The sequence below is a fragment of the Rana temporaria genome, chromosome 5, assembly GCF_905171775.1.
Source record: "Rana temporaria chromosome 5, aRanTem1.1, whole genome shotgun sequence".
Lineage (NCBI taxonomy): Eukaryota > Metazoa > Chordata > Amphibia > Anura > Ranidae > Rana > Rana temporaria.
Window position 1 is genome coordinate 79,252,688 of NC_053493.1, and position 26,942 is coordinate 79,279,629.

The 26,942-nt window shown below is 42.4% G+C and overlaps 1 protein-coding gene across 6 annotated transcripts in view; it reads left to right on the forward strand.

Annotated features, from left to right (window-relative positions):
* PRKAG2 (protein kinase AMP-activated non-catalytic subunit gamma 2) overlaps positions 1-26,942 on the forward strand; it is a 389,724-nt gene that overhangs the window by 352,340 nt on the left and 10,442 nt on the right. For all 6 annotated transcript variants that reach the window (XM_040352741.1, XM_040352744.1, XM_040352742.1 and 3 more), the window contains 6 exons: positions 2,318-2,376; positions 2,468-2,513; positions 5,514-5,568; positions 6,859-6,985; positions 20,838-21,003; positions 23,672-23,709. In XM_040352741.1, coding sequence (XP_040208675.1) covers positions 2,318-2,376; positions 2,468-2,513; positions 5,514-5,568; positions 6,859-6,985; positions 20,838-21,003; positions 23,672-23,709 — 491 coding nt within the window. The remainder of the gene's footprint in view (positions 1-2,317; positions 2,377-2,467; positions 2,514-5,513; positions 5,569-6,858; positions 6,986-20,837; positions 21,004-23,671; positions 23,710-26,942) is intronic.

Below are 26,942 nucleotides of genomic sequence, written 5' to 3' on the forward strand. Positions count from 1 at the left end.
ACTCGGAGTACATGTGTCTTCTACCTAACAAGCTAGAAGTCACCAATTGGTTGCTGTGGGCTATAACTCAGCATTATTCAGTAGCCTATCACAATTTGAATTTACTGAACAAGCTGAAAAATATATCCTACAGCAAACATCCGCTATATTTTGGTTTTAAATATCGTTGATTGTTAAAGTTACATTTCTTTAGAAAAGTGTAAACCCTCCCTGAAATATACAGTATTAGGATTTTTTTGAGCAACATAAAGCTAGCAGTACCATCTCTAATGAGCAGCTAATTTCACATGCCGCTGCACATCTGCTCGGGAGTGTAAACCGCTGCCATAGAGACAGAGTTAAATACAGTTCTGCTCTGATCTGGAATGTAAGTTTGGAGAGGTTCTTGGAAAAAGATTTTGATAAAAGACTGCTATATAAATAACTTGTGTGCAAAGGCAGAGCTTTGCTCATAGGAGGATCCACTGACCCCGTCTTCTAGGCCAGTAGGCAGCAAAGGAACATGTTTTAACAGGCAGTGTAAAATAATGCTTCACTGGCAGACCTGTACATGGCTGGCCTCTGCAGTGTAGCATGCCGGTACTCTCACTACAAGAGATCTCTAAAACTCTAGGGCCCAGATTCACAAAGGAGATACGCCGGCGTATCTCCAGATACGCCGTCGTATCTCTGAGTTGTGCCGTCGTATCTATGCGCCTGATTCTTAGAATCCGTTACGCATAGATTTCTATTAGATCCAACTGGCGTAAGTCTCTTACGCCGTCGGATCGTAACTGCATATTTATGCTGGCCGCTAGGGGCGTGTACGCTGATTTACGCCTAGAAATATGTAAATCAGCTAGATACGCAAATTCACGAACGTACGCCCGGCCGACGCAGTACAGTTACGCTGTTTAAGTTAGGCTTTTCCCGACGTAAAGTTACCCCTGCTATATGGTGGCGTACATGCGGCGTACCAATGTTAAGTATGGACGTCGTTCCTGCGTCGAATTTTGAATATTTTACGTAGTTTGCGTAAGTCGTCCGTGAATGGGGCTGGACGTAATTTACGTTCACATCAAAACCAATGCGTATTTGGAGCAATGCACACTGGGATATGTCCACGGACGGCGCATGCGCTGCTCATGAAAAACGTCAATCACGCTGGGTCATGGTTATTTTACATAAAACAGGCCCCCTTGTTCCACATTTGAATTAGGCGGGCTTACGCCGGCCGATTTACGCTACGCCGCCGCAACTTACGGAGCAAGTGCTTTGAGAATACTGCACTTGCCCGTCTAAGTTGCGGAGGCGTAGCGTAAATTTGATACGTTACGCCCGCCTATAGATACGCTGTGCGAGAATCTGGCCCTAGGTGTGTTAGAATAAATGAAATGGCCCATACACAGTAGGCCAAGGATGCCTTGAGTAGGGTAAGCATACCCTCTGTAGCTTTTGAACTAAATTCTGTACTCTGTAGGATACAGGGTTCAGTGCATATTCTACTATTGGACACTGAGCCATGGTGCTAAAAAAATGAATGTCCATGGTACGTGTTTTTTTTTTTTTTCTTTTGTATTCATCTTTTCTTTTGTTTACTGTGCTAGCTGTTAAACTGCACCCCTGTTTGTAACTGTTTTTATTTTTTGAGACAATGGTGCTATATAAATCATATAACAATAGGAAGCTTGTAGCAACCAGTTGGTTGCAGAATTGTGGAAGAACTCTCTTGACCAACCATAATTTTTTCTTTTTCAGCCCTGGTTCACATTGATGCTACTTTGAAATCGCGCTACTTCACTTGTAGTGCGGTTTCAAAATAGTAAGGTCAGCGCGATTTCAGGTGCTACTTGATGGGGATCTGTGTGGCTTCATGCACAGATGTCTATTGAAGTAGCACCTGAAATCTGCAAAAGTAGTGCAGGAACTACTTTTGCAAATCGGTGCAGGGTAGCAAAATCTGTGTCCCATTGATTGGACCAGTGCCATTGCCTCCAATAGACTGCGACTTGTCATGCGACTTGATCTCTCAAATCGCAGAACAAATCGCTCCAATGTGAACCTAGGCTCAATGACCAACGTAAAACGCGCCTCTTACTACAAGCACACAAAATGTAAAGACATACAAAAATCTGGTGCTTGGCCAAGAATTCAAGGTTGGGCAGATCTCATCAACATGCTCTGCATAGCTATAATCTGTCTCTTTCATCCATCCCAGCAATACAGTATTTTTCTTGTCTTTTATTGTGAACACTAAATAATGGCAGTACAAATACATTTTATAGGAAAGCATTCAATACATGTCCCAGTTTAAGTCATGCTTTTTTTTTTTTTATAGGTATGTTAACAATTACAGACTTCATAAATATATTGCATCGATACTACAAGTCTCCAATGGTGAGTACTGTCATTCAGAGAGCAGCGTTAAAGTTGGAACACTTCTAATAATAAGGATTAAACAATTCCTGTCTCTTCATTTATTCTACAGGTACAGATCTATGAGTTGGAGGAACACAAAATAGAAACCTGGAGGGGTAAGAATTTTTTTTTCTATTTTAAAGGGTCAGTTAAGCCAAAAAATCTGACTATTATAAAGTAATTTGACACTGGTTTTAAAGAGCTGTCAAATCCAGACCCCTAAAAAAAGCTTTGATATGCTAATTAATCGTGCCCCTGTCACTAAATAAAATGGTTAGCTTACAGTCCTGTTTAACCACTTAAGCCCCGGACCTTTAGGCAGCTAAATGCCCAGGCCAGGTTTTGCGATTCGGCACTGCGTCGCTTTAACAGACAATTGCACGGTCATGCGACATGGCTCCCAAACAAAATTGGCGTCCTTTTTTTCCCCACAAATAGAGCTTTCTTTTGGTGGTATTTGATCACCTCTGCGGTTTTTATTTTTTGCGCTATAAACTAAATTCAATATTTTTTACTTTTTGCTATAATATCCCCCAAAAACATATATAACATTTTTTTTTTCCTCAGTTTAGGCCGATATTCTTCTACCTATTTTTGGTAAAAAAAAATCGCAATAGGCGTTTATCGATTGGTTTGCGCAAAATTTATAGCATTTACAAAATAGGGGATAGTTTTATTGCATTTTTATTAATTATTATTTTTTTTACTACTAATGGCGGCGATCAGCGTTTTTTTTTTTTTTTTTTTTTGTGACTGCGACATTATGGCGGACACTTCGGATAATTTTGACACATTTTTGGGACCATTGTCATTTTCACAGCAAAAAATGCATTTAAATTGCATTCTTTATTGTGAAAATGACAGTTGCAGTTTGGGAGTTAACCACAGGGGGCGCTGTAGGGGTTAGTGTTCACTTAGTGTGTGTTTACAACTGTAGGGGGTGTGGCTGTAGGACTGATGTCATCGATCGAGTCTCCCTATATAAGGGATCACTCGATCGATGTAGCGCCATAGTGAAGCACGGGGAAGCCGTGTTTACATACGGCTCTCCCCGTTCTTCAGCTCCGGGAAGCGATCGCGACGGAGCGGCTATAAACGAATAGCCGCGCCGTCGTCCAGGATCGCTCCCCGCGGGAATCCGACCGCCGCATGTAGCGGGGGGGGGGGGGTCCCGATCAGACCCCCCACCCGCTAGAAGGCAAGGACGTACCTGTACGCCCATTTGCCTGTACGTGCCATTCTGTGGACGTACATATACATGCGGCGGTCGGGTAGTGGTTAAACCTTCTTTTGCTTTGACTTTGCTTCAAAAATTATACCCCATGTCGCTTTAGTTGTGCTTCAAAGCGTCCCATAGAAGTCTGTGGCAAAGCTCGCTTGAAGCCCCACTCAAGTCTCATTGAAGCTCCACCGGGACCTCATCGAAGTACCAAGCATTCTATGCAGAGCTTTTTTTCTCAGAAAATAGGTGCAGGAACTCAACCATGACCCGTTCAGATTTCACAAACAGTAGAAGGGTCTTAAAGGGGCATTAAATACCAAGATTGCATTACATATAGAGTACAGAGTTCAGGGGGGTTACACACAGAGTGCAGAGCTGTCACTTGTAAACACAGAAACCAGACTTCTGTGTTTACAAGTGATTGTGGTGAGCAGGCACCAAAGGGTCTGAGCCAGAGGTGGTGGAACTGAGTTCCCCCAAGTTCCCCCTGAAAAAAAGCCCTGATTCTATGCATTAAGATAAAAAGCCCTCTTTGTGCAGTAGCCCCCCTAATACTTACCTAAGGCCCTTCTAGATCCAGCGATGTTCCAGGAATGTCTTGGCTGCCCGGGACTCTCCTCCTCATGAGCTGAGACAGCAGCTCTGTGCCATTGGCTCCTGCTGCTGTCAATCAAAGTCAGTCCTCCAGCCAATGAGGGGAGAAAGGGGGCAGGGCTCCATGTCTGAAAGACGCAGGGAGCTGTGACTCGACTCAGGTGCCCCCATAGCAAGCTGCTTGCTGTGGGGGCACTCACCAGGAGGTAGGGGTCAGGAGAGCTAAAGAGGATCTCTAGAAGAGGAGGATATGGGCTGCTCTGTGCAAATCCACTGCACCAGAGCAGACAAGTATAACATGTTTTTTTTTTTTTGTTAAAAATAACAGACTTTTTACAATCGCTTTAAGGCTGTCTGCAGATCGGCCTCTACAAACTGTGCAGTGCCTAAAAATGGAGAGCAACTAAGCATATGCAGAGCAGGGTGACAATGTATTACTAGATTTTAAACAGTATAGGCACTTATGTTTAATGTTTTACATGGCAATACTTGCTAAAGGGACCTATCTGAAGTGATCTAGCATGACTAGATTTTCTGACTAAAGTTCTACTTTAACTTCTATGTACTCCTTCATTAAACCGATTCATTTGACAGGAGCGAAGAGAAATACCTAGTACTTCTGGCAATGGGCAGCATGTGATCTGCTTTACTCCAATATGTCAGTGCCGGTTTTTGGTGATTGGCCCAGCAATGTCTCATGGGGTTGGTAGTTCTATGGATGGGTTGGGCAGGTGAATGAAGCTTGGGACCTCCAGAATAAAAATGGCACTTTTGGAGCACCCAGGGGATAATCTGGTGGTGACCCAAACCTTCAAATTGCTTAACACGGAAATATTTTTAAGTTGACTAATCTAAATATAATGTTTTTTGTGTTTCAAACGTGCTGTATGAAAAAATGCTACTGAAGAATACCCAAGCATCTGTGTGATAAATTGGAACTCCAGCTGAAGCATTAACATTTAATTTTATAAAGGGTTGCTATCTGTGTCCCAGTGCAATTTTAGCTCCTGTCCTAGAGACCACTAGGAAGGGGAGAGGAAATCTATCGCAGTTGTAAATTTAAGACCAGACTAAGGTTCCAACCCGTTCTCACATTTTTATATATCAAAAAAATGTTTTTGGTTTGAATTCCACTTCAATTATAACGAATAAATGGCCAGAAAAGCTGCCTAAAAAAAGAAAAAAAAATACAGTATAGATATAAAGTTCACTGGTATTATTTAATATGAATTAATAATATGGTATTAATAAAATATGGTTATTACCAGATCACGCTAACATGTTTGCTGTGTTTTTGTAGAATTGTATTTACAAGAAACCTTCAAGCCTTTGGTGAACATAACTCCAGATGCAAGGTAAGTAGAGGCTTAGACTTCATATTTTTAAGAGTTTCTCCATACAGTATAGGGATTTACTTCAGAAATCAAAAATCAAAATACCGTATTTGCCGGGGTATAAAACGACTGGGCGTATAAGACGACCCCCTAATTTTCCAGCTAAAATGTTGGTTTTGGTATATACTCACTGTATAAGACGATTCCCTTCCTACTAGTCATGCCTTGCCTCACCTCACGGTGCCATTACATGCATCACTGTGCCCAATTACATGCATCACTGTGCCCAATTACATGCCTCACTGTGCCCAATTACATGCCTCACTGTGCGCCACTACATGCCTCACTGTGCCCAATTACATGCCTCACTGTGCCCAATTACATGCTTAACTGTGCCCCACTACATGCCTCACTGTGCGCCACAATATGCCTCACTGTGCCCAATAACATGCCTCAGTGTGTCACTGCTTACCTTATCCGTGACATGCAGACCGCGTCCGTCCATTTTTCAAAAGCCGCGCCCCTCTTTCTGCTGTTCCGTGATAGGCCGTACACTCCGCTTCCCAGGAGACACTGTGTTTAGTGTTCCGCCTATCATGGATGCCCTCTTGTCCTCGGTCTCGGACGAGAGGGCATCCGTGATAGGTGGAACACTAAACACAGTGTCTCCTGGGAAGCGGAGTGTTCGGCCTATCACGGAACAGCAGAAAGAGGGGCACGTTTTTTCAAAAAAGGGCGGCAGCGATCTGCATGTCACGGTCCCGGATAAGGTAAGCGGTGGGTAAATGATGAATTTTTGATTTTCTCCTTTTGATTTTATTAATTTTTTTTGTGGAATTTTGCAAATTATGTTGTAATTCCACTTTTGTTAAAAAATTCATAAACAATACTTCAGTTATGTACATTGCAATATTTTTATAAAGGTTAAAGGGGTTTTAAACCTTCCTGTTTTTTCACCTTCATGCATCCTATGCATGAAGGTGAAAAAACATCTGACAGTTACCATTGTTCTGACAGCTGGATTCCTGAATTCCCTGCCGTCAGAATACAATTATCAATGCTGACCGCTATAGCCAGCGACAGCGATCACATGAAAGGAACCAGACAGGCTGGTTATACTGAAGGTGATTGATTTGGCTTCAGTACAACCAACCTGCCCATACATGGATTGAAATATGTCCGGTTCTTGCTAAACTGATCTAATTTCAATCTGTCTATTAGGAAAACTAGATTTGTATCGCCTCCATGTAGGAATAAAGCTGCATTATTGCCTCTAGATATATTACATTCTCTTATATCTCTTTCTTACAGCCTGTATGATGCAGTGTATTCACTGATCAAAAACAAAATCCACAGATTGCCGGTAATCGATCCAGTCAGTGGGAATGCACTTTATATACTTACCCATAAGAGAGTCCTCAAGTTTCTTCAGCTTTTTGTAAGTAAAGAAAAATAATGTCTTTTAATCTGTTATGTTTTCTTGCTGTCAGACAGTAAATCAGAACTTTGCTGAGATAAAACCTCTTCTGGTATGATTACTAGTAACGTCATCGGTCTACACACCGTGGCTTCTCAGTGGGAGATGTCTTTTTCCTTGCTGGCATGAAATTCAGAATCTTGGGAATTAAACCACTTTCCCATAGATACAAATAGGTTTGTTTAAAGCAAAAGCTAAATACAGTAGTGTACCTAACAACAAATACACAGTTGTACCTGATAAATTACTCGCAGCTCTGTTAAAGTGCTTGTAAAGGCTGAAGATTGTTTTACCTTTATCCATTCTATGCATGAAGGTAAAAAACCTGTGTGCTGCTTCCCCCACGGCCCCCTTAATACTTATTCCAGTGATGTTCAGGGGAGACTCGGCTGTCCCAGGTCTCTCTCTTCTTATTGGCTAAGACAGCAGTGGGGGCCATTGGCAGACAGTGAGCCAATGAGGAGAGAGCATGGGGGCGGGCCGAGCTGCAGCTCTGTTTTATGGATGTGAAAAGCAGGGATCGGGAGCGAGCATGCACCAGTGCCCCCTTGGCAAACAGCTTGCTTTGGGGGCACTGGTTAAGGGAGAGGAGCCAGAAGCACCAGCAGGGAACCCAAGAAGAAGAGAATCAGGGCTGCTCCATGCAAAATCACTACAGAGGAGGCAAGTATGACATGTTATAAAAACAAAACAAAAAAAAAACTTTAATGTCACTTATTCTTGTGATTCACATATCTGTGCTTAGCTGGCAGGGAGGATGACCTCACTAATCACTACTGCAGCTTTCCTATATCTGCTCACTGGACTGTGAAAGAGCATGGTGACATGGGTGAGAGCACCCTGTGACCTTCCATTGCTGTAAGCTGCCAAAGCTCCTCCAACTTCCAGTGCCTGAAAACATGGTAGCATTATGGAATGCAGTAAACATAGATTAGCGCAAAGTGCAATGTTTTGCCATTCTCAGTCTGATTAAAGATCCAGTTACGCTAGTGGGATTTAAAAATATGTTTATAGAATGTACAGCTGGATTGTAAAGCTTTTCAAGACTTGTTTAGCAGTATTTGCAGCTTTGAAGGCATCCTGTCACCACAGAATCACATGTAAACTAAGCAGACCCTGTATATAAGAGCATCTCTTTCCTTTTTGTCTTTAAAGTGCAAGTTCACCATTACAGAAAATCTAAAGTTGGCCTAACAGTGGACTCTCTCCCCACCCCCCAGTCCCCACTGTACTTGCCTCCTGCGATCCTGAGCTGGCAGGGCTCCTGCAATCCGTTTCAATGGTCCACATGGCCTGCTGCTTTCTCTCTTCTCCTCTCCATTCAGTGGTGCCAGTACAAAGTATATTCTAGCCATGTCCTCAGCATCCGTCACATGAATGGTGCTGACCAGGTGGATTCTGTTTGGTCAGCGCTGTCCATGTGACGGTGCTGACCAATTAGCTGCCAGTACAGACCAGGCGGATTCTAAGGATGGAGAGGAGAGAAAGCAAGCAGGGTTTTCAAATCCCTGGACCATTGGGGTGGATTGCAGGAGCCCTGCCAGCTCATGATCGCAAGAGGCAAGTACAGTATGTATATAGCAAAAAATACTGATTTTAACTTGTAAGCAAAAAGTGTCAGAAATAGGTTTATTAAGTGGTTAAACTGAGCTCATTTACAGACTGAAGTTCATGCCTTTGATCTAAATAACTACATGTTACAATGTTTCTCTTTGTCTCTGATGTTGTGATAAACTTTGCAGGCTGCCTGGATTTTAGATTTTTTTTGTTTTTGTTAGCTGTGAGAAGTGAGCAGAGAACTCTGTCAGAAACCATGAATCAGACTGAGACCGAAGTACAGTTAAATCACACTTGTTTAATAATAAAAATAAAAGGGTAAACAGAGTAAGAGTAGTCAAACATAGCCAGAGTTCAGTAACCGGATCGGGTAGTCGGCCAAGCCAATGTCCAAGAGCCAGCGATAAAGGCAGTAGTACAGCAAGCAGGACCTGTAGCCAGAGGGAACGTCGGTCAAGCAGGTCTTCAACAGGAACGCAGGAGAAAGTCTTTTGTGATGTTAACACAGGCGAAGGCAGAGAGCAAATGAACTAGAAGGCGTTAAGTAGGCAGAGCTGACGAGCAGGATCATCACTGTGGAGAGATGGGAGCTGGCAATTAGCTGACAGCTAAGCTGCCAGCACAGAGAAGGAAGGGCTGAGCCCAGTCCTGACAAACTCTCTGCACTTGTTATATGGCTCCCAATGATGGTGGCTTCACATGTGGACTCTCTGAACAGAAGTGCATTCTTTGATCAAAAGTGCCAGAGTTAAAAACAAGGAGTTGGCTATTATCTGCTTCTGCTTGCAGATTTTTTTTCCCCTCTTTTTCTCTGACACTTTTTAAACAGCTTTTTTTCTTTTTCCTTTCTGCTAATTAAGGGGAGGGTTTAATTGTTCACAGGTGTGTGTTTGTTCACAGTTCTTCACAGGTGAGTATAAAGTGGCTGTACAAGCTCCCAGAGGAGCTGGCTCCCAATGATGGTGGCTTCACATGTGGACTCTCTGATCAGAAGTGCATTATTTGATCAAAAGTGCCAGAGTTAAAAACAAGGAGTTTCTTACAGGAGGTAAGACAGGAGGTAAGACAGGAGTCTTCATTATTTTTTTTCAATCACTGATCCAGAACAAGCTTGCAGCTAATAAAGTTGGAACTCTTGCTATATAGATTCAGCGGTGCAGCAGACGCTCTCACCTTAGTCTGCTCACCCCAGGGATAGTGAGAGCAGGACGCTCTCAAACGAGTCGGCTCTCCCCAGGGATGGTGCAGCCAGGCAGGGTCCTCCCAGCTCTCAGGTGCTGCAGACACAGCTCAAAAAAACAGGACTAAGACCCCCCCCCACACCCCCCTAGCCAATTGATCCAGGGTTGCACCGATCGCCGTTAAGGGGTCAGGAAGGAATTTTTTTCCCCCGATCGCTGCAGATTGGCACAGCACGCCTGGGGTTTTTCGCCTTCCTCTGGACCAATCGGGGAGAGAAGACTAAACGAGTGACGGCTCACTTGGACATTCTTCCACCCATCACGTCCGGCGTCTCGCGGCTCTTCCCGCATCCGCGCCAGACCAGGCCTCATTCGCGGCCGCCGCAATTAGGAAAGACTGACGACAATGTGACTGGCGACAATGGCTAATCTGCGATACTCTGCGCACTCTATTCGGGGTCTGAGACAATTCGCAACAGCATTACCAGCCGTCACCAAAAAGGCCTTAAAAATAGAGCAACTTTTGAGATTCGATCGACGATCGACCATCAAAAATGTAAACTATTTAACCCAGCTCAAGCACATATCATGTACTTTGATCAACACAAGATCGGCAGTAAAACACTGATTAGAAATCCACGATTTCTTACTACAAAACGATCTAGACTGCCTCTTTATTACAGAAAGCTGGCTCTCAGACGACTGCAACACCATTCTCGGAGAATTGGTGCCAGAAAACTATTGCATTATAACGGAAAACAGAATAGGGCAAAGAGGAGGAGGCCTGGCGGTGATCCACAAGAATCACATTACAATCACTAAGCCAGCCCTTCAAAATCCTCTTCCATTCATGGAAACCCTTACTCTTCAACTTCAAACTTCCCCCCAGGAGACTGTTCACATTCTCCTCTGCTATAGGCCACCTGGGCCAAAATCGCAGTTTTTGCCATCTTTAACGGAGTTTATATCCACTTATACCCTTAACAGCAAACACCTTTTGCTGCTCGGGGACTTTAATCTGTGGGCCAACTCCGCACAGGATCCCATTGCGGACGCCTGCATCGATCACCTGGAGGGATTAGGGCTACAGCAACTTATATGCGGGCCAACACATGCTTCAGGGCACACACTCGACCTAATTTTCAGACAAAATCTGAAAATAAGCATTTTAGAAAATGAACCATTGCCATGGACAGACCACCATGCAATCAATTTCATAATCTACAAAATTCCCCCAGTGATAAAAGCACCCAAGCCGGTGACAATACACTGGGCTAGATCTCAGAAGAAGCTCCATTCGGAACTCTTTAAATCTATTTTGGGAAACAGAATCAAAACAATCCATCCACATCAAACAGCCGCAGATACACTGGATGCCATAAACGCAGCCCTGCTACAGTCAGCCGATTTAGTAGCACCGAAACGCAAAGCCTGCATCCGAAAAAGAAAGTCTGGCTGGTTCAACAACCAGCTGTCGCTTCTGAAGCAAGAGCGCAGAAGGGCGGAAGCCGCCTGGAAAAGAAGCCCTGCAGAGGATAACCTCATCATCTACAAGGCAATAACAACACGATATCATAAAGAAATCTTCAAAGCCAAGAAACATCATTTTTCTATGGCGATTAACAGCGCCCTAAACCGCCCCCCGCGAACTCTTCAAGATGGTCACCCAGACCATGAATCCAGGATGTCTTGAAGTCCCCAACTCAGACACCCAAGAGTTCTGTAATGAACTATCGGATTTCTTCATCAACAAAATTTAAAGAATCCGGGAAAGCATCTTGCAAAACAATACCCCCCTCAACCCCACCGTCAATCAACCACAAAACACCCACAGAAACGCTCTACAATCAACAAAGTTCACTCTGGAACCGATCTCCATCGATACCACAAAAAATATTATTGGTGCTTTGCGGAACAGCACATCGCCCAATGATATCATCCCCACCAAACTGCTGAAGGAATGTGCCGACATCCTGGCACCACCCATCACACAGCTTATAAACCAGTCATTTAAGGAAGGCACTGTGCCATCCCTGTTGAAAGAGGGCACAATCCAGCCCATCTTGAAAAAACCTAACCTGGATCCCAAGGACCCAACTCACCGCCGTCCCATAACAGGCCTAAATGTTCTCTCCAAGATAATGGAGAAAGTAGTGGTACAACAGCTGCAACAGCATCTAGATACCCACAATCTACTGGATCCATTACAATCAGGCTTCCGTCCCGGACACAGGACAGAAACGGCCTTACTCAAAATATGGGACGATGCCCTTGAGGCCGCAGACGAAGGAGAATCTTGTCTCCTGGTTCTGCTGGACCTAAGCGCAGCCTTTGACACGGTAGACCACAAACTGTTACTGATGCGACTAGCCAAGGTAGCAGAAGTCGCAGAAGGTGATTTACCATGGTTTTCTTCCTTTCTTGAAAACCAATCACAAACAGTTAAATTGGGTTCTTTCACGTCGGAAAAGCGCACGGTGTCATGTGGAGTCCCCCAAGGATCCCCCCTGTCACCGGTGCTTTTCAACATCTATCTTCGCCCTCTCTTTGATATTATCAGTAGCCAAGAACTACTCTATCACTCTTATGCAGACGATACGCAACTGTATTTTCGCATCTGCAACAAAAAGGATCATCATCCCAGTTTAGAGAAATGTCTCTCTTTGATAGAAAACTGGATGACTAAGAGTTATCTTAAACTCAACAGTTCAAAAACAGAACTCTTTATGTTTCACGCCAGCCGAAAGAGTCAACTGGCAACAACCTGGACACCCCCGCCCATTCTGGGCCAAATCATCACCCCTAGCTCCAAAGTCAAAAGTCTCGGGGTCATCTTCGACACCTTCATGACAATGGACGCACAAATAGGGTCAGTAGTCAGCGGAGCACACCATCTGTTGCGCCTACTACGCAGACTTATTCCATTTATCCCCAAAGAAGACGTAGCAGTCGTGGTGGGAACAATCGTGAATTCCAGACTGGACTATGCTAACGCCCTGTACCTCGGACTCCCAAAGTACCAAATCTCCCGTCTGCAAGTCGTTCAGAATACGGCCGCCAGACTGGTGACTGGGAAAAAAAAATGGGAATCTATCTCACCTTCGTTGAGAACCCTTCACTGGCTGCCAGTAAAAGACAGAATTGCATTTAAAGCACTCTGCCTGACACATAAGTGCATCCATGGGAAGGCTCCGCAATATCTTTGCGACAAGATAGAACCTCACAATTCGAATCGCGTTCTGCGATCCACCGACCAAAATCTGGTCAAGGTTCCAAAAACCAAATACAAGTCCAAAGGAGAAAGAAGGTTTGCTTTTCAGGGTCCTAGACTATGGAACGCTTTACCAACCAGCATTCGGTTGGAGGAAAACCACCTGACTTTCAGAAGACAGTTTAAAACTCTGCTCTTTTGATGTCATGAGACACGAACAACTAGCGCCCAGAAGCGATTCAGTTCGCATGCGCCGCGCTTTATAAGTTTTTCATTCATTCATTCATTCATTCATTCATATAGAATCGGGAAATGCTGTTTTAAGATTATGAGGAGAGTTAAATTGCAATCCTGATTCTTTAACGATTAGTCATGCAGCTCTACTCTGTGGTGGTTTTTCAGCTTTTTTTCGATGATCCTCCATGCAGTTAGGAATGTGTGCCTACAAACATCCAGGTCACACAGTCTGTCATATGCAAGACACAGTAGTAAAGGCAGTAAAAATAGCTGTGAAAACAAGACTGAATATAACCTCTTATAATCTATCTAATTTATGACAAAAATAACCAACAAAAAAGTCCCACGAACATGTGGTTCTTCTTGGTGGTAAATAATAACTTACACAGTTGTGTGTAGTATTCATCCAAATATACAGTATCACAACGTGTTGCTCCAAACCACCACCCTTTGCACACCTACCAGCTATTGAGCTGCATAAGAAAGGCAGCAGACAGCTTTTTTAATGCAGACAGGGCTTCACAGCGTTGGACGCCATCTGCATTGTGATCCACTCGCACAGGGGGCTAATGGCAGCACTGATATATCAAACAACGCTCACCACACCGTTGTCAGAGGTATATAATGTAGTAATTGATTTGTAAAATCGGCTTCTATCCATCCATTAAAACTATACACCAAAGTTTACAGGTTTAGCAGTGTAGATTTACAATGTGAGGACATTCACTTACTAAGATGCTTGCCAAGCCAGACGTGACATCAGCACGCAACTCCTTCCAACGTGTTTCGTGTGCTTGTACGTCTTCAGGGGATACTAATGTAAGAACAGCTACCTATATGTGTCCATATCAGATATTTCCCACTGTATAACCTAAAGACTTTTATTGGCAAAAAAATTCTCTGTGCACTGTGAACAGTACTCGCCATTGAAGATTATGCAAGCTAATCAGTGGGCATACCCAGATTCATTCACTGTAGATCAATACATGTGTAATTACAGGTGCTTTTAGGTTATCCATAGCCTGTATTACACAAATATATGGATGGGTTTGTCTGAATTCAGTTCTTTAAAGCAAACCTGTAATACTGAAAGTTGTAATCTGGCAAGCAGGCATGTAAGCACATCCCATCAGTGCTCTTCCTAAATTTGACTCCCTATCAACCTCTCTACTGGTTAAAAAGGCCATCAGTCTTTGTGTTGTAATATTGTAAGTACAGGTACATATAAAATATATAATTGCATGGCGAGCTATAGGTGTCGTGGATTTTTTTTTTCTTTTCCCTGTGATGGATCTTGCTGATAAAGGCTGTAGCAAAGCTCTGTAGTCTGTCTTTTTTTTTTTTCAGACAAGTCATTATTGTTTATTTACATGTGATGACACAGGCCACATGCTTTGTGTTGTAAGATTGAGTCATACAGTGAAGAAATATGAAGAATGTTTTACACTTTGCTCTGTTCCTAGAAAGCAATGAGTTGGATGAATCATGATATTATTGAATGGGAGTGTTCAAATATGTTACACAGTAACATTATTGTACCATATTATGTCTTTATTGACAAAGTTACACTTGCTAGTAGACTGAATTTATATTTTTATAACGGAATTCTGAGTATGGGAATTCTGTTTTTACTTTAGGATGGTGCCCTACCCCTGCCCCAGGATTTCTATTTCAGGGTGGCTCTTTTTTCTGCAGCATCCTATGGAGCTACTGTTGCATGCAGGGGCTAGAGTTGTGTGTCTCTACACTGTCTGCATCAATAGAAACTCACAGCCCTATAGCGAAGGAAAGCATAGCACTCCCCTGCTCCTCTTCTCTTCTCCCATTTTCAAGCTATAGACTGTGCTGTCTAGTTCAGGGAAGCAGCAGCACTGAAGGTTGTCAACTGCCAGTGCTGGGGTATGAATTTTAACAAATGGTGTACTGGGAAATGTTTATTTGGTATGCTCAATGTGTTAAAACTGAACCACTGTCCTATCCTGCAGACCCCCGATCTGTGCTCTGATGCATTCCATAGAGCCCAACTAGCAGAGATCTAGTAAGTGGTGGATAAATGGACCAGTGCTGCCATGTCCAGTACAGGAAGTGTGCTCTGTAACATGCCCAGTATGTGTCACGGACCACATGCCCTACTCTGATTTAGGTCTGAATAGTGGAGCATCTCCCCTCAGGGCTACCAGCCCAACAGAGAGTGTTAGTAATGGCCTGGGAGGCCCCCTCAGTCTCATTATCCCCTGTTATGCCACCTTCTCTGGCTTTTTGGTTTCAGAGGTTTTCATGATTGTGTGGATTATTGGTGAACCAATTTATGCTGTTGGTGCCCCACGCAAGCTTGAACTCTTTAGTGAAAGGAGCACGCACACATATCCATTTTTTTTTTTTTTTAATATCCGTTTCTTCTGGCCTTCTCAGTCCAATAATTGGCATATTAAAGCTCTTTTTAGCAAGTATTGTGGTTTTTCTTTAGCAGATAATATATATTTAGAAATGACAGATGAATAAGATAGCAGCATGCATGCTGTGTTTTCAGGAGGTGACATTGTGTGGTGGAGTCACTGTCGTTATCTCATCACGTATATGGTGTGAACCGTATGAGCTGGCTGATTTTATCTTTTAAAAATGGTGATGGAAATCCAGGGAATGAATCATCATTTCAGCCGTTATCTTTTAGTCTTTCTTTATTCTTTTAAAGGCAAGCTGTTAATAGAAAGTTCATTTTTAGGGTGGAACTCCGCTTTAAAAATATATCTTGCATGACCTGAGATTGCACAATGAATGATGAGGCAATAGACCGTATAATCAAGGGGGGGGGGGGATATATAAATAGGATAGTGATGAGGGGGGAAGTAATGTTATGGAGATTAGTACCCCTGATCCATTTGGGAAGAAAATAATTGGTTCTTAGTGAAAATAAGTTTGGCCTATTTTTCAAGCATGCAGTTCTTCCAGTCTACTTTTCTTTGAAGGTTAATGTCCAAGATTGTTTTGATAATTCCTACCATTTTAAAGTGAACCTGTCTTGTTCTCATGCAAAGCAAAGCAACAGGTTCACTTTTTATAGTATTTTCAGCAGCACATACTCTTGTTTCCTTACCTTTCCTTTGCGCCTGTTCCGTTCCTTTCCTTGGCACCCAGCACTGTCACGCATGGGCAAGGAGAAAGGCTAGAAAGTGACTTGCAGCTTCCACAGGGCTTCCACTCACCACTCAAGTATAAGCTGCTGCTAGGCTGTCATTGGAGTGAACCTGTTCCTTTCGCCTTGCTTTCAGTTGCTTACAGACATCAGATTGCAGACAGTCTGACAGGCAGGCATGATCTAACCACTGAAAGATCTTTCCATTAAAATGTATGTTTGGTTTGGCAGAATATGCATGTTTAGGCCTGTGGACAAAGCAGCAAGTGCAATGTTTAGAAACCTCTGGTACCGGCTTATCTCATGGAAAGCAATAACAACTGGTCAGGAAAATTCCAACCTGAGCTGATTGATTCTTATCCAGATAGAGGGATCAGCCAAGGAAACACTGCAGAGGTCCATACAGCTATGTTTATTGCTTGATTCAACCATAACCAGCTGGATCAGAAGTCCATCTTATGTCTCTAGGCATCTTTTTAACTGTTCAATTATACAAAAAACACAAATGTATTTATGTGATCAGTCTTTCTTTATTTCCATACTTTTCGCGTGCAAATAGCATTTAGGTATGGTGTCTGATCCATAAGCAGACATGTCGCAAAGCAAGTTTGTTCTCCATTGTCACACAGCCATAATGAGTCTTATTAGACATTTGGCCTTTCTGCTATTTAGATATAACCCGTTATACCTGTATGACATGGAGACATATACCACTGCATTACTTCAAACCAGTTTCTCAATTTTCTTTACTATACTGCCACCCATTGGTGAAGAACCAGCTTACAGTGGACAGATACACACTTACACATTTTTGTGTAATCATACCTTGGTAAGGTGTAACCCTTTCTGATAAAAACCTGTATTAAATATTAACATTTGTGCTGGAAGCATTATGGTGTGTACCAATGTGCCCGCTCTGTTTATAAAACGAATAATACATAACAGAATTCATTCAAAATTTAGAATTGTATCTTCCACAAGTAGGTGATTGCTATTCATGAAAATACGAAAAAATCTGCGCTAACTCTAAATATGTGAAATAAGCTGCTACATACAAACAAACAAAAAGCCAATGAAATAGTAATCAAAAAATGTAGCGCTAATAAGCTCAAGAAATACAATGTATGATACCGTGTGAGGCAACAACATTCATAGTGTATGTGCACACAAAAAGGAATACCCAAAATTAGGTAGCCAAAAGAAAAATTTCAATGTAATAAAACGTTGCAAAGTCTATAGCCAAAGCATTGAACAAACAGTTTCTAGCCAAAGCATTGAGTGAACTTCAATGGGAAAGTTGGTGCAGTGCATGGAGTGGACTGATGTCCAATAGTTTGAATAAAACAGGTAATCGAGTTGTCTGTAGAGATCTATGAAAATCACAATCACATCAGGTATAGGGTAAGTTTAAACACGCTTACCAGATGGGTTGGACTCTACTACTATACAGCAAAGAGTCAATCAGACGTTGTGGTCATTGGGGACCAGGACCACTGTAACCGGAATAGGACCGTTGTAATTAGGACTCCAGCTGGCGTGGACACCAGGGACCAACGATACTCGGATAGCGTGCTACGTAACCGCCACAGATTCCAGGTGTAATCCTCAAGCCATGTATCCAGGGGTGCAGGAATAGACGTAGCTGAACCTCCAATTGGACCATGAGATGAATGGTATAAAAGATAGAAAAAACGGCTCCAAAAGCGCAGGTCAATTAAACCAAAAAAGGTTTATTATTAAAAGGTCCATTCATGTAAAATTATGACATGGATAAAAGTGATCACGTAAAAAGCAATATGGGGTGCACAATAGCAATACCCGACGCGTTTCGGCCACATAAGCCTTCAACAGGGGCTTATGTTTCTGAATGTTGTTGCCTCACATGGTATCATACATTGTATTTCTTGAGCTTATTAGCGCTACATTTTTTGTTTTCGATTACTATTCATGGGCTGTGTCTGTCATCTTTGCATGCGTTTGTGTACTTGGTTTCCTCTTACCCTTTGCTACTAAAAACGAATGTTTCCTCAAAGAAAATTTTTTTTTTTTTTGTTCCAAGAAATCTATCCATCTGTATCTATCGGTTTGTCTATCTACAAACCTGTGGGTGGTTTAGGAGTGATTTGCTGGCTCCTCCTCTAGGTAACAGGTTCCGGAGTCAAAGCCCGAAATTGCAAACTGGGCTATCATAGTTGTATATAGCCTTGCCCCTTCCTGCTATCTGTGCCTTCCTATTGGTCAGCAAGCAAAGTGGTGTCTTTCTGGTTAAACAGAAGACACAAGCAGTGGGAAAGGTGGTGATACACAGGGACTGTGCAAGCTCTGGTTGCAATTGATAGAATTCCCCAGGATTTCAGTCTGCTGGAAGTACTGCAAAGAAGATGGAAGCACATGCACGTGCAGGAGGTGTCTGGTACCCAGAAGAGGAGACGCCTTACCCCACAGATAGAACAATCTGCAAGACTGCAGAAGAAAAAAAGAAAATGTCTTGAATCTGTCTTCAAAATGCCTTGTAAAAAAAAAAAAAAAGGTCACCTGTATGTGTATTTAAAGAATTGGCAGATCTTAGGTCTCGCATGACATCATATGAAAGACCTTTGATGCTGCCCAGCATAAGTCCAAGCAAGAAGTCCTTTGCACACTTCTACGTTTCTGTTTTACGTGTAGAATAAAAAGGTACATTTTTCAAGTTAGACTTCACTGTAAACAAAAAAATATTCTGTGACCTGGAGGAGATTGGACCTATTGGTGTTGATTTACTAATGGTCACATTGCATAGTGAAATGTTACTTTGTGAATGAGGTAAAGCCACATCACAATTCACTTTGAATAGAATACCCTATCATGCTCAAGAAAAATAAAAAATAAATTAACAAAGTGAAAATTGAATATCGTAATTATACTGTACAGCACAGAAGCAGAGTACTCGTACACCATGGGTTATAGATGTGTACCTGCTGGTGGTTGGACAGAGCTTTAGAGGACACACACCCTGGGCATCTTCCCTATAACCCTACTCCGCAGTGTAAGTCTTCAACCTTGTGCTGGTGCCTTAAGGTAATGAACTTTTCTCCACAGAGAAATCACCCTTAGCTTGACTAGTTTATTTTTCATAATTTTATCTTCAATAAACCTCTTACTGTCTTCTAATGGCAGCATAGAAGCAGTGTATCCAGATCAGTGCAAGCTCTGTAAAACCTTGGGAGCTTTACACAGACCCCATGCAGTTGGGAAGGCCTGTAATGTTGCTTAGGGCACTGAATCCTGCATGGGCACTTACCTCAGCACTTATGTAATGCGTTGAGTTAGTCCATGGCCAGGGTCATGGCTCTTCTTCTTCTTCTTCTTTCTTCTCAACAAGCATGACACCCAGAGGCATGATGGGACTTGTAGTTTTGCAACAGCTGGAGGTCCGCTAATTGCGTATCTATGCCCTAGGGAATCTCATGCAGAGTAGCCTTTTTTTTTTTTTTTTTTATGGCGTGGTCATGTCTGCCAAATGTATTTATGGCAGCCCCTTCCTGTGAAGAGCCTTTCCTTGTACTTCTTGAAGGTGGTCTACGCATTTTACTTCAATGAGGACATCCATCTCCATGCCCTGCCCTTAAGCAACCAAAGGAAATCTCTCTACATTTCCTGGATGTAGTCGGAGCCATTAGAGTATACCTCAAGCTTACTGCTTCAATCAGACGGACAGATTACCAGTTTGTTCCTATTCTTGGGACCTTGCAATGACCACCTGCTTCAGAGTCCACCAACGTATGATTGATACAAAATCTAATTGCAAAAGCTTACAATCTCAAAGATTAATGCCCTGCTGCACTTATAGGCACCAGATCAGTGGGAGTTTCCTCAGCATTTCGGGTCAAGCCTCTGTAGCCCAGTTGTGTAAGGGTGCCTCCTGATCTTTTGTTCATGCATTTTAAAAGTTTTACCAGGTGGACATCCAATCTTCTGCTGATGCAGCTTTTAGTCACAAGGTTCTCACAATGACTGGTTGAGGCTGGGTCTTCTGAAAGATTGATTTGCTTCATTGTTGCCCATTCTTCTTATTCGTTGCTTGATGTCCTATGGTGTATGAATACTCTGCCTGTGTCTTGCCATGTGTTTTATAATTAAGATAAGAGGAATTAGGACTTGCCCATAAATTCCATATCTGGGAATACAGGACACTGATTACCCTCCCTTCCATTCCTTGGTTTACGCTCATTGCTTGCTACAAAATTAAGGACTTGTGGAGTGAGGTAGTGTTATAGGTAAGGCACCCAGTGGGCGTGTGCGCCAAAACTGTGTCCAATCTCCTAAAGGTACACTTTTATAACTAATGGTATATGAATACTTTGCCTGGATCCTGTACAGTACCCCAAGATATGAAATTCACAGGTAAATCGAAATTTCTCTTTTTGCAAAGTAAATCCAACCCCTTATTTTCTGTATTTAAGACCATGTATTGTCAATAACAAATATATAAAAAATCTCTCTTGCTCATTTCAGGTCTCCGAAATGCCAAAGCCTGCCTTCATGAAGAATAACTTGGAGGAGCTTGGGATAGGAACCTACCACAACATTGCCTTCATACATCCCCATACTCCCATCATCAAAGCTTTGAATATATTTGTAGAACGACGAGTTTCTGCTTTACCGGTTGTGGACGAGTCGGGTAAGATGCTATAAAGGTCATTTTCGGCTACTCTTAGACCGCAAATTGTGGTCAGACATGCAGCCTAAATCCAACCACTGAAACATCTCTCTGAGAAAAGATTATCCCATAACCATGTGCGAAAAGATCTGCTAGGTTTGGCCTGTTTATGCCTGTGAAATAGAGAGAAAAAATACTTCCTCCATGCTGGATTAAAGTACCTACCTTTTGCTATTCTAAAGCATTGGTCTCCAAACTGCGGCCCTTTGCTTGCCTTTATCTGGCACTTGGGGCACTATTCCTCCCACTGATGAGACACTATTTTGCCAACTGACTTCAGCAATGGGGCACCATTTCTCCCACTGATACCAACAATGGGGCACTATTTCTCCCCATAATACCAAATGTGGTAATGTTTTCTTTCACTGATACCAGGAAAATTTCCACTCTAGCTGGCCACAGTCCACCCCCCTAAAGTCTGAAGGGCAATAAACTAGCCCATTGTTTGGAAAGTTTATAGACCCATGTTATAAAGGAATAGCTTTTTGTGTTCATGTACTTAGGGAATCTGTATGGGAATGGTTTTAAAAATGATTAATCAGTTGCTGTACTTGCAGGGCTCTAATGATGAAAGTGGCAAGATCTGCATCCTTTTTAGTTGTGATTTCCCTTTGAGAGTATCTCACCAAAAATTAAATTTTTGTTGCAGACGATGCTCAAAATTTGAATTGTATCAGTGCAGACTTCTAGGAAAATCTGTAAGCCAATTGCACAAGCAGAAAGTTTAATTTCTAGGGGGTGTTCTGTATGCCTTCTGTGTACGCATCCAGATAGCCATATTGCATTTTACAGAAAATTACAGTGCCATAGATTAAAAAGGAAAAGTAATTTTTAGTGTGAATATAATATAATTGTATATGCTATTTTATTTTATTTTTTTGAATTTCTCATTTTACCTCAAAGTTTACTCAGTTACCCTTTTAAATATTAACATTCTATTTTTTCATGAGAACAATGGGAAGAATGGGATGTTGGCGGTGCTTAGTAGAATGAGTGATAAGATAATTACATTTTAAAACAATTTATTAAAACATCAAAGTTTAGTTTTTATACAATACATAATACACCATTTAAAAACAATTTGTCAGAGTTCGGATTTTGGGTTGCTGGAGTTCCCCAATATTGCGCTACTGGTCGATTTAGGATGTTGTTTGACCCAATATATTTCGCCGTAGTCGGCTTCTTCAGGGGTTCTACAAGCGACCAGAATTATATAACCAGCTCTGACATCTCGGATGAAGAGGAAAACTGACACCAATCCTGGAAAGCCCCCAGGACCCAAGGAACAGCTCGGCCCACAAGGGGTGAAGACGCCCTAGACCGATGTATCCGTGTTGCGTAGGGGCATAGGCTGGACCATAGGGAAGGAATTAGGGACCAAGTAGCATAAAACAAGCTGCTCCAAACTGCAACCTAGTCCCCACGACCCGTGCATTCATACAGACTGTGTGAACAGGCCTTTCCCCCTTTCTTGTACTTATCAAGACGAGGCTCCTTGACTGCCTTCTGTGTGTCAAAACCTTGTTTTATGCTACTTGGTCCCTAATTCCTTCCTTATGGTCCAGCCTATGCCCCTACGCAGCACGGATATCGGTCTAGGGCGTCTTCACCCCTTGTGGGCCGAGCTGTTCCTTGGGTCCTGGGGGCTTTCCAGGATTGGTGTCAGTTTTCCTCTTCATCCGAGATGTCAGAACTGGTTATATAATTCTGGTCGCTTGTAGAACCCCTGAAGAAGCCGACTACGGCGAAATATATTGGGTCAAACAACATCCTAAATCGACCAGTAGCTCAATATTGGGGAACTCCAGCAACCCAAAATCCGAACTCTGACAAATTGTTTTTAAATGGTGTATTATGTATTGTATAAAAACTAAACTTTGATGTTTTAATAAATTGTTATAAAATTTAATTATTTTATCACTCATTCTACTAAGCACCGCCAACATCCCATTCTTCCCATTGTTCTCATTTACTATACCTAGGGATGAGGTGCGACATGTATATTTGTGCTTGATTAGATCACATTCCTCCTTTTCAACTCATTCTTTTTTTTCAGTTGATTTTGCAGTCTTTTAGCTTTCCAAATGATTATCCAGTGCAGTGGCCTACCTGACCGAATTCAAATTGAATAGTTTGTTTAGGTGGAGTTAACCTTGCATCATTTTGGTAAATCTTAAAGTAGCGTATACAGAAATTGTTCAGTCCGGAGAATATAATGCTCTCAGTTTCTTGTTATATGAGGAAAATTGGAGCACCTCTATCAGCCCCAGAGGATGTCTTGGGGCATCAGAGGTTAGGAAGGCCCAAAGTAGTTTTACGGAAACTGTTAACCTGAGTCCAGAATGATTGTATATGGGGCAGGACCACATGGAAGAAATTTTGCTTTCTGACCGCAGGTTTCGTTCAGTCAGATTTTAACATGTATGGCTAGCTGAAGATGTGATCATTTTTCGGGAATATGTGAGAATCCTATAAACTTATATTTTTAATGTAATGACATTGGTAGTCTTTGCTGTACCTTTCTGTCAGATATACAGTTCAAAAAGCTATATCAGGGGCTTCTGTTAGTGAAGGTACAGAGAAAATTGAGTGTATGTAAATGTTTTTTTTATTTTTTTTTTCATTTTAGGGAAAGTTGTAGATATCTATTCCAAGTTTGATGTTATTGTAAGTATTATTTCACATTTATCTTTTCCATGCCTTTAAAAATACTAGAATTGAGTTCTCTACTGTAATAAACCAACATGGCTTAGAAGATTTTAAGCGAGTTTTGTGTTGTCAAAGATTATGTCCATTTGTGTTCTTCCTTAGAATTGTAATTGTGAGCATTTAAAGCATGGGTGCTCCACCTGTGGCCCTCTAGCTGTTGCGGCACTACAGCCTACTACCTTGAGGCATTGTGAGTCTGACAGGTAGAAGCAGAGGTGGCCCTCTAATTAGTCGGTCGCCTTAGGCCTTGCACCAACAGGGGCATTGCGGCCACCTAATTTGCCTAAAGAATTGGTTCGAGAAAATTCTATAAACGGTGAATTCATAGTTCATATAATTTAAAACTCCTAATATATGCAATTTATACAGTTAATTTTTAGCTCTTGAATTATTTTTCCCATTATGGATGTGAATTTGCCTAAGGCCTTACAAAGCCTAGAGCCGCCTCTGAGTAGACGCATGACTGCCGAAGGCAGAGGCATGATTGGACCTGTAGTTCTGCAACAGCTGGAGGGCCACAGGTTGAACACCCATGATTTGAAGGCATCATGCACACTTCAGCCCCTGTGTGTGCAGTTCTGGTGTTTTTGTGCCCCCAGGAGGCACCAATGCAATGTCCAGCTCTGGTGCCTGCATCCCCTCAGTCTATGACCATTTATGGTAGACTCTGGACACTGTGCAGTGTGGTACGCGCAGTTAGGGTTGTAAGCATTCAGAAACGTATACTCGGAACACAAGTATTTTGCATCCAGCCGCAGTATATTTTAGCCTGACATAGACTTTACAGGCTGCAGGCAGAGGGGCTGGGTGCTATGCACGTGCTTCCCAAGTGCACAAAAACGCTGGGGTTAGACACGATGGAGTTAAATACACATAGTGTTCATTTAGCCAAAAAAAAACACACTTTGCCATAGCTGTATTAGGACCCAAAGCTCTTGCGTAAATGTGGACTAAATTTGCCTGATGCCTTGTACACACAATCGGTTTTCCCGGCGGTAAAAATGCTGCAGGGAAAACCCAAAAACCTGCTCGGCAGAGCTCGGCTTGGCAGAGCTTTGGCCGGGAATCCTGGCCGTGTGTATGCTCTATTGCAGTGTTTCCCATAGGAAAACTGCTGGTAAAAAGCCCGCCGGGAATTTCAGGCTGGGAAAAAGAAAACCTATTCTCATTTTTCCTGCTGGGATTCCCGGCGGTTTTCCTGTCGGAAAAACTGCCATGGGGCATACACACGGCCAGTTTTCCCGGCCAAAAGCTGTCATGGCAGTTTTCCCGACTGGAAAACTGGTCGTGTGTACGAGGCATGAGGCCTCTTTAAATATATGTAATTCTTTGTATTCGATGAGCAGTGGCGTTATAGATGAACTTGCAGCCCCAGAAAGAGGCAGTCTATTTAAAGGTACATGTCGCCCTGCCAAAAGTGAATGTGTTAACGAGCGACATTGTTTAAATTACCACAAGTCTTCCAATTACCACCTTTTGTAGATGTCAGTCATTAAATGCTTCTGGTGGGCGACAGAACAAAATAATTTCCATCTGAGTTACGGAATAAATGATTCACCCTCTCTATGTGTCCTGTTTACCATTATCATTGAAAGTAGAAGAAAATTGCAAATTTTGTGTTGTCCCCAGAAAAGTAATAAAAGGGAAATCTTCCAGATTTTGTTGGACAGGGGCAGTGACAGAAAAATTGCAACAGGGACACAGACAAAAATTAAAGCTTACAGGGGTTCCTCTACTGTACAAAAAAGATGGACGTTCAGCTAGGGACAGACTGTACCCTGTTTAAAACATAACTTTATTGGCCAGTTTTTGTACGAGAGCCCAATGGGGGTGAATGTTTTTTGTTCATTTAGCCCTGTTTAAAAGACAAAAGCATTTTTTTTTTAAAGTACAAATAGGATTTAGCTTTACTCTGGACCCTGTCACATTCAGCTCTAATACATAATCGTGGTTTTGAGGAAAATTTAAACCTCCTTTTTTTTAAAGCGGAGTTCCACCCAAAAATCGGAGCTTTCGCTCATCTGAGTCCTCCCCCCTCCGGTGCCACAATTGGCACCTTTCGGTGGGGGGGGGGGGACAGGATACCTGTAACAGATATCCTTTCCCACTTCCTGGAGCCTCAGCTGCAGGTATTGACGTCATGGCTGGGGCTCCCTCCTCTTTCAGACCGCCACTTTAAGTTCCCTTTCAGACACGCAGTGTAAATCAAATCCCATGCTGCTTTCTATCTATCTATCTATCTACATACATACATACATACATACATATATATTTTTAATCTGCAGCAGTCTATGAACCATTCCTATATTCTCAGCTTTATAGACAACCGTGTTTGTAAATGTATTACACTGGTGCAGTCGCATGGTCTATTTTTAAGGGTGTTCCACTATATTCTTCTTATTTGCGGTTTTCTATACAAAATACTTTTGCACTATACCTCTCTGAATTTGCTACACCTTTACCTGAATGTTTGGCCAAATCCGATATGAAAAAGTTTCCATGAAAAATATGAATATGTATGCAATTATAAGCTGATCACCCCTGAGGGATCTATACAGTACAGCTGTAAGGGTGCCTGCAAGAGATGTGACTCAAGTGTCACCTGTTATTATCAGTTCACCTGGGGACTAACAGCAGAACAATAGCAAAGGTGTCGCTTGAAATCTTGGCACAACCAAGTGCAATTTGTACCCTTTTCTGTGGTGAAAAATGAGAAGGAAGCTCCCTTGGCATAAGCCCCTACAGTTGTGTGTAAAACTAGACATATGTGAGGAGATTTCTCTTGTTCAGTCTGCCGGCCGAACAAGAGAACCCAAATTGATTCCTCTATTGATGCTAACGGTGTAAATGACGGAATCTCCCCTGCCAATCGTTGTATTCAGCCACAACACCTGCGGCAGTCACTATTTAGACAGTAAATTTACACCTGGCTTCTTTTTTGATTCTTCAGTCAAGTTTTGTCAAGCCTGGCGATGCCAAGAGGACCACCCACAGCTCAAAATTTGTGTGTGGCCACTTTAAACCTGGTTCACACCTATGCATTTTTAGTGCGTTTTTCAGTTTTGCAGAAACACACTACAATCCATTTTAAAAAAGGTTTCCTATATGGAAAGGTCCAGAGACAAGCAGGTTGTGTTTTGGTTCATAGACTTCAATGGATCAAAAACGTGTATTGAAAAATGCACCTGGAA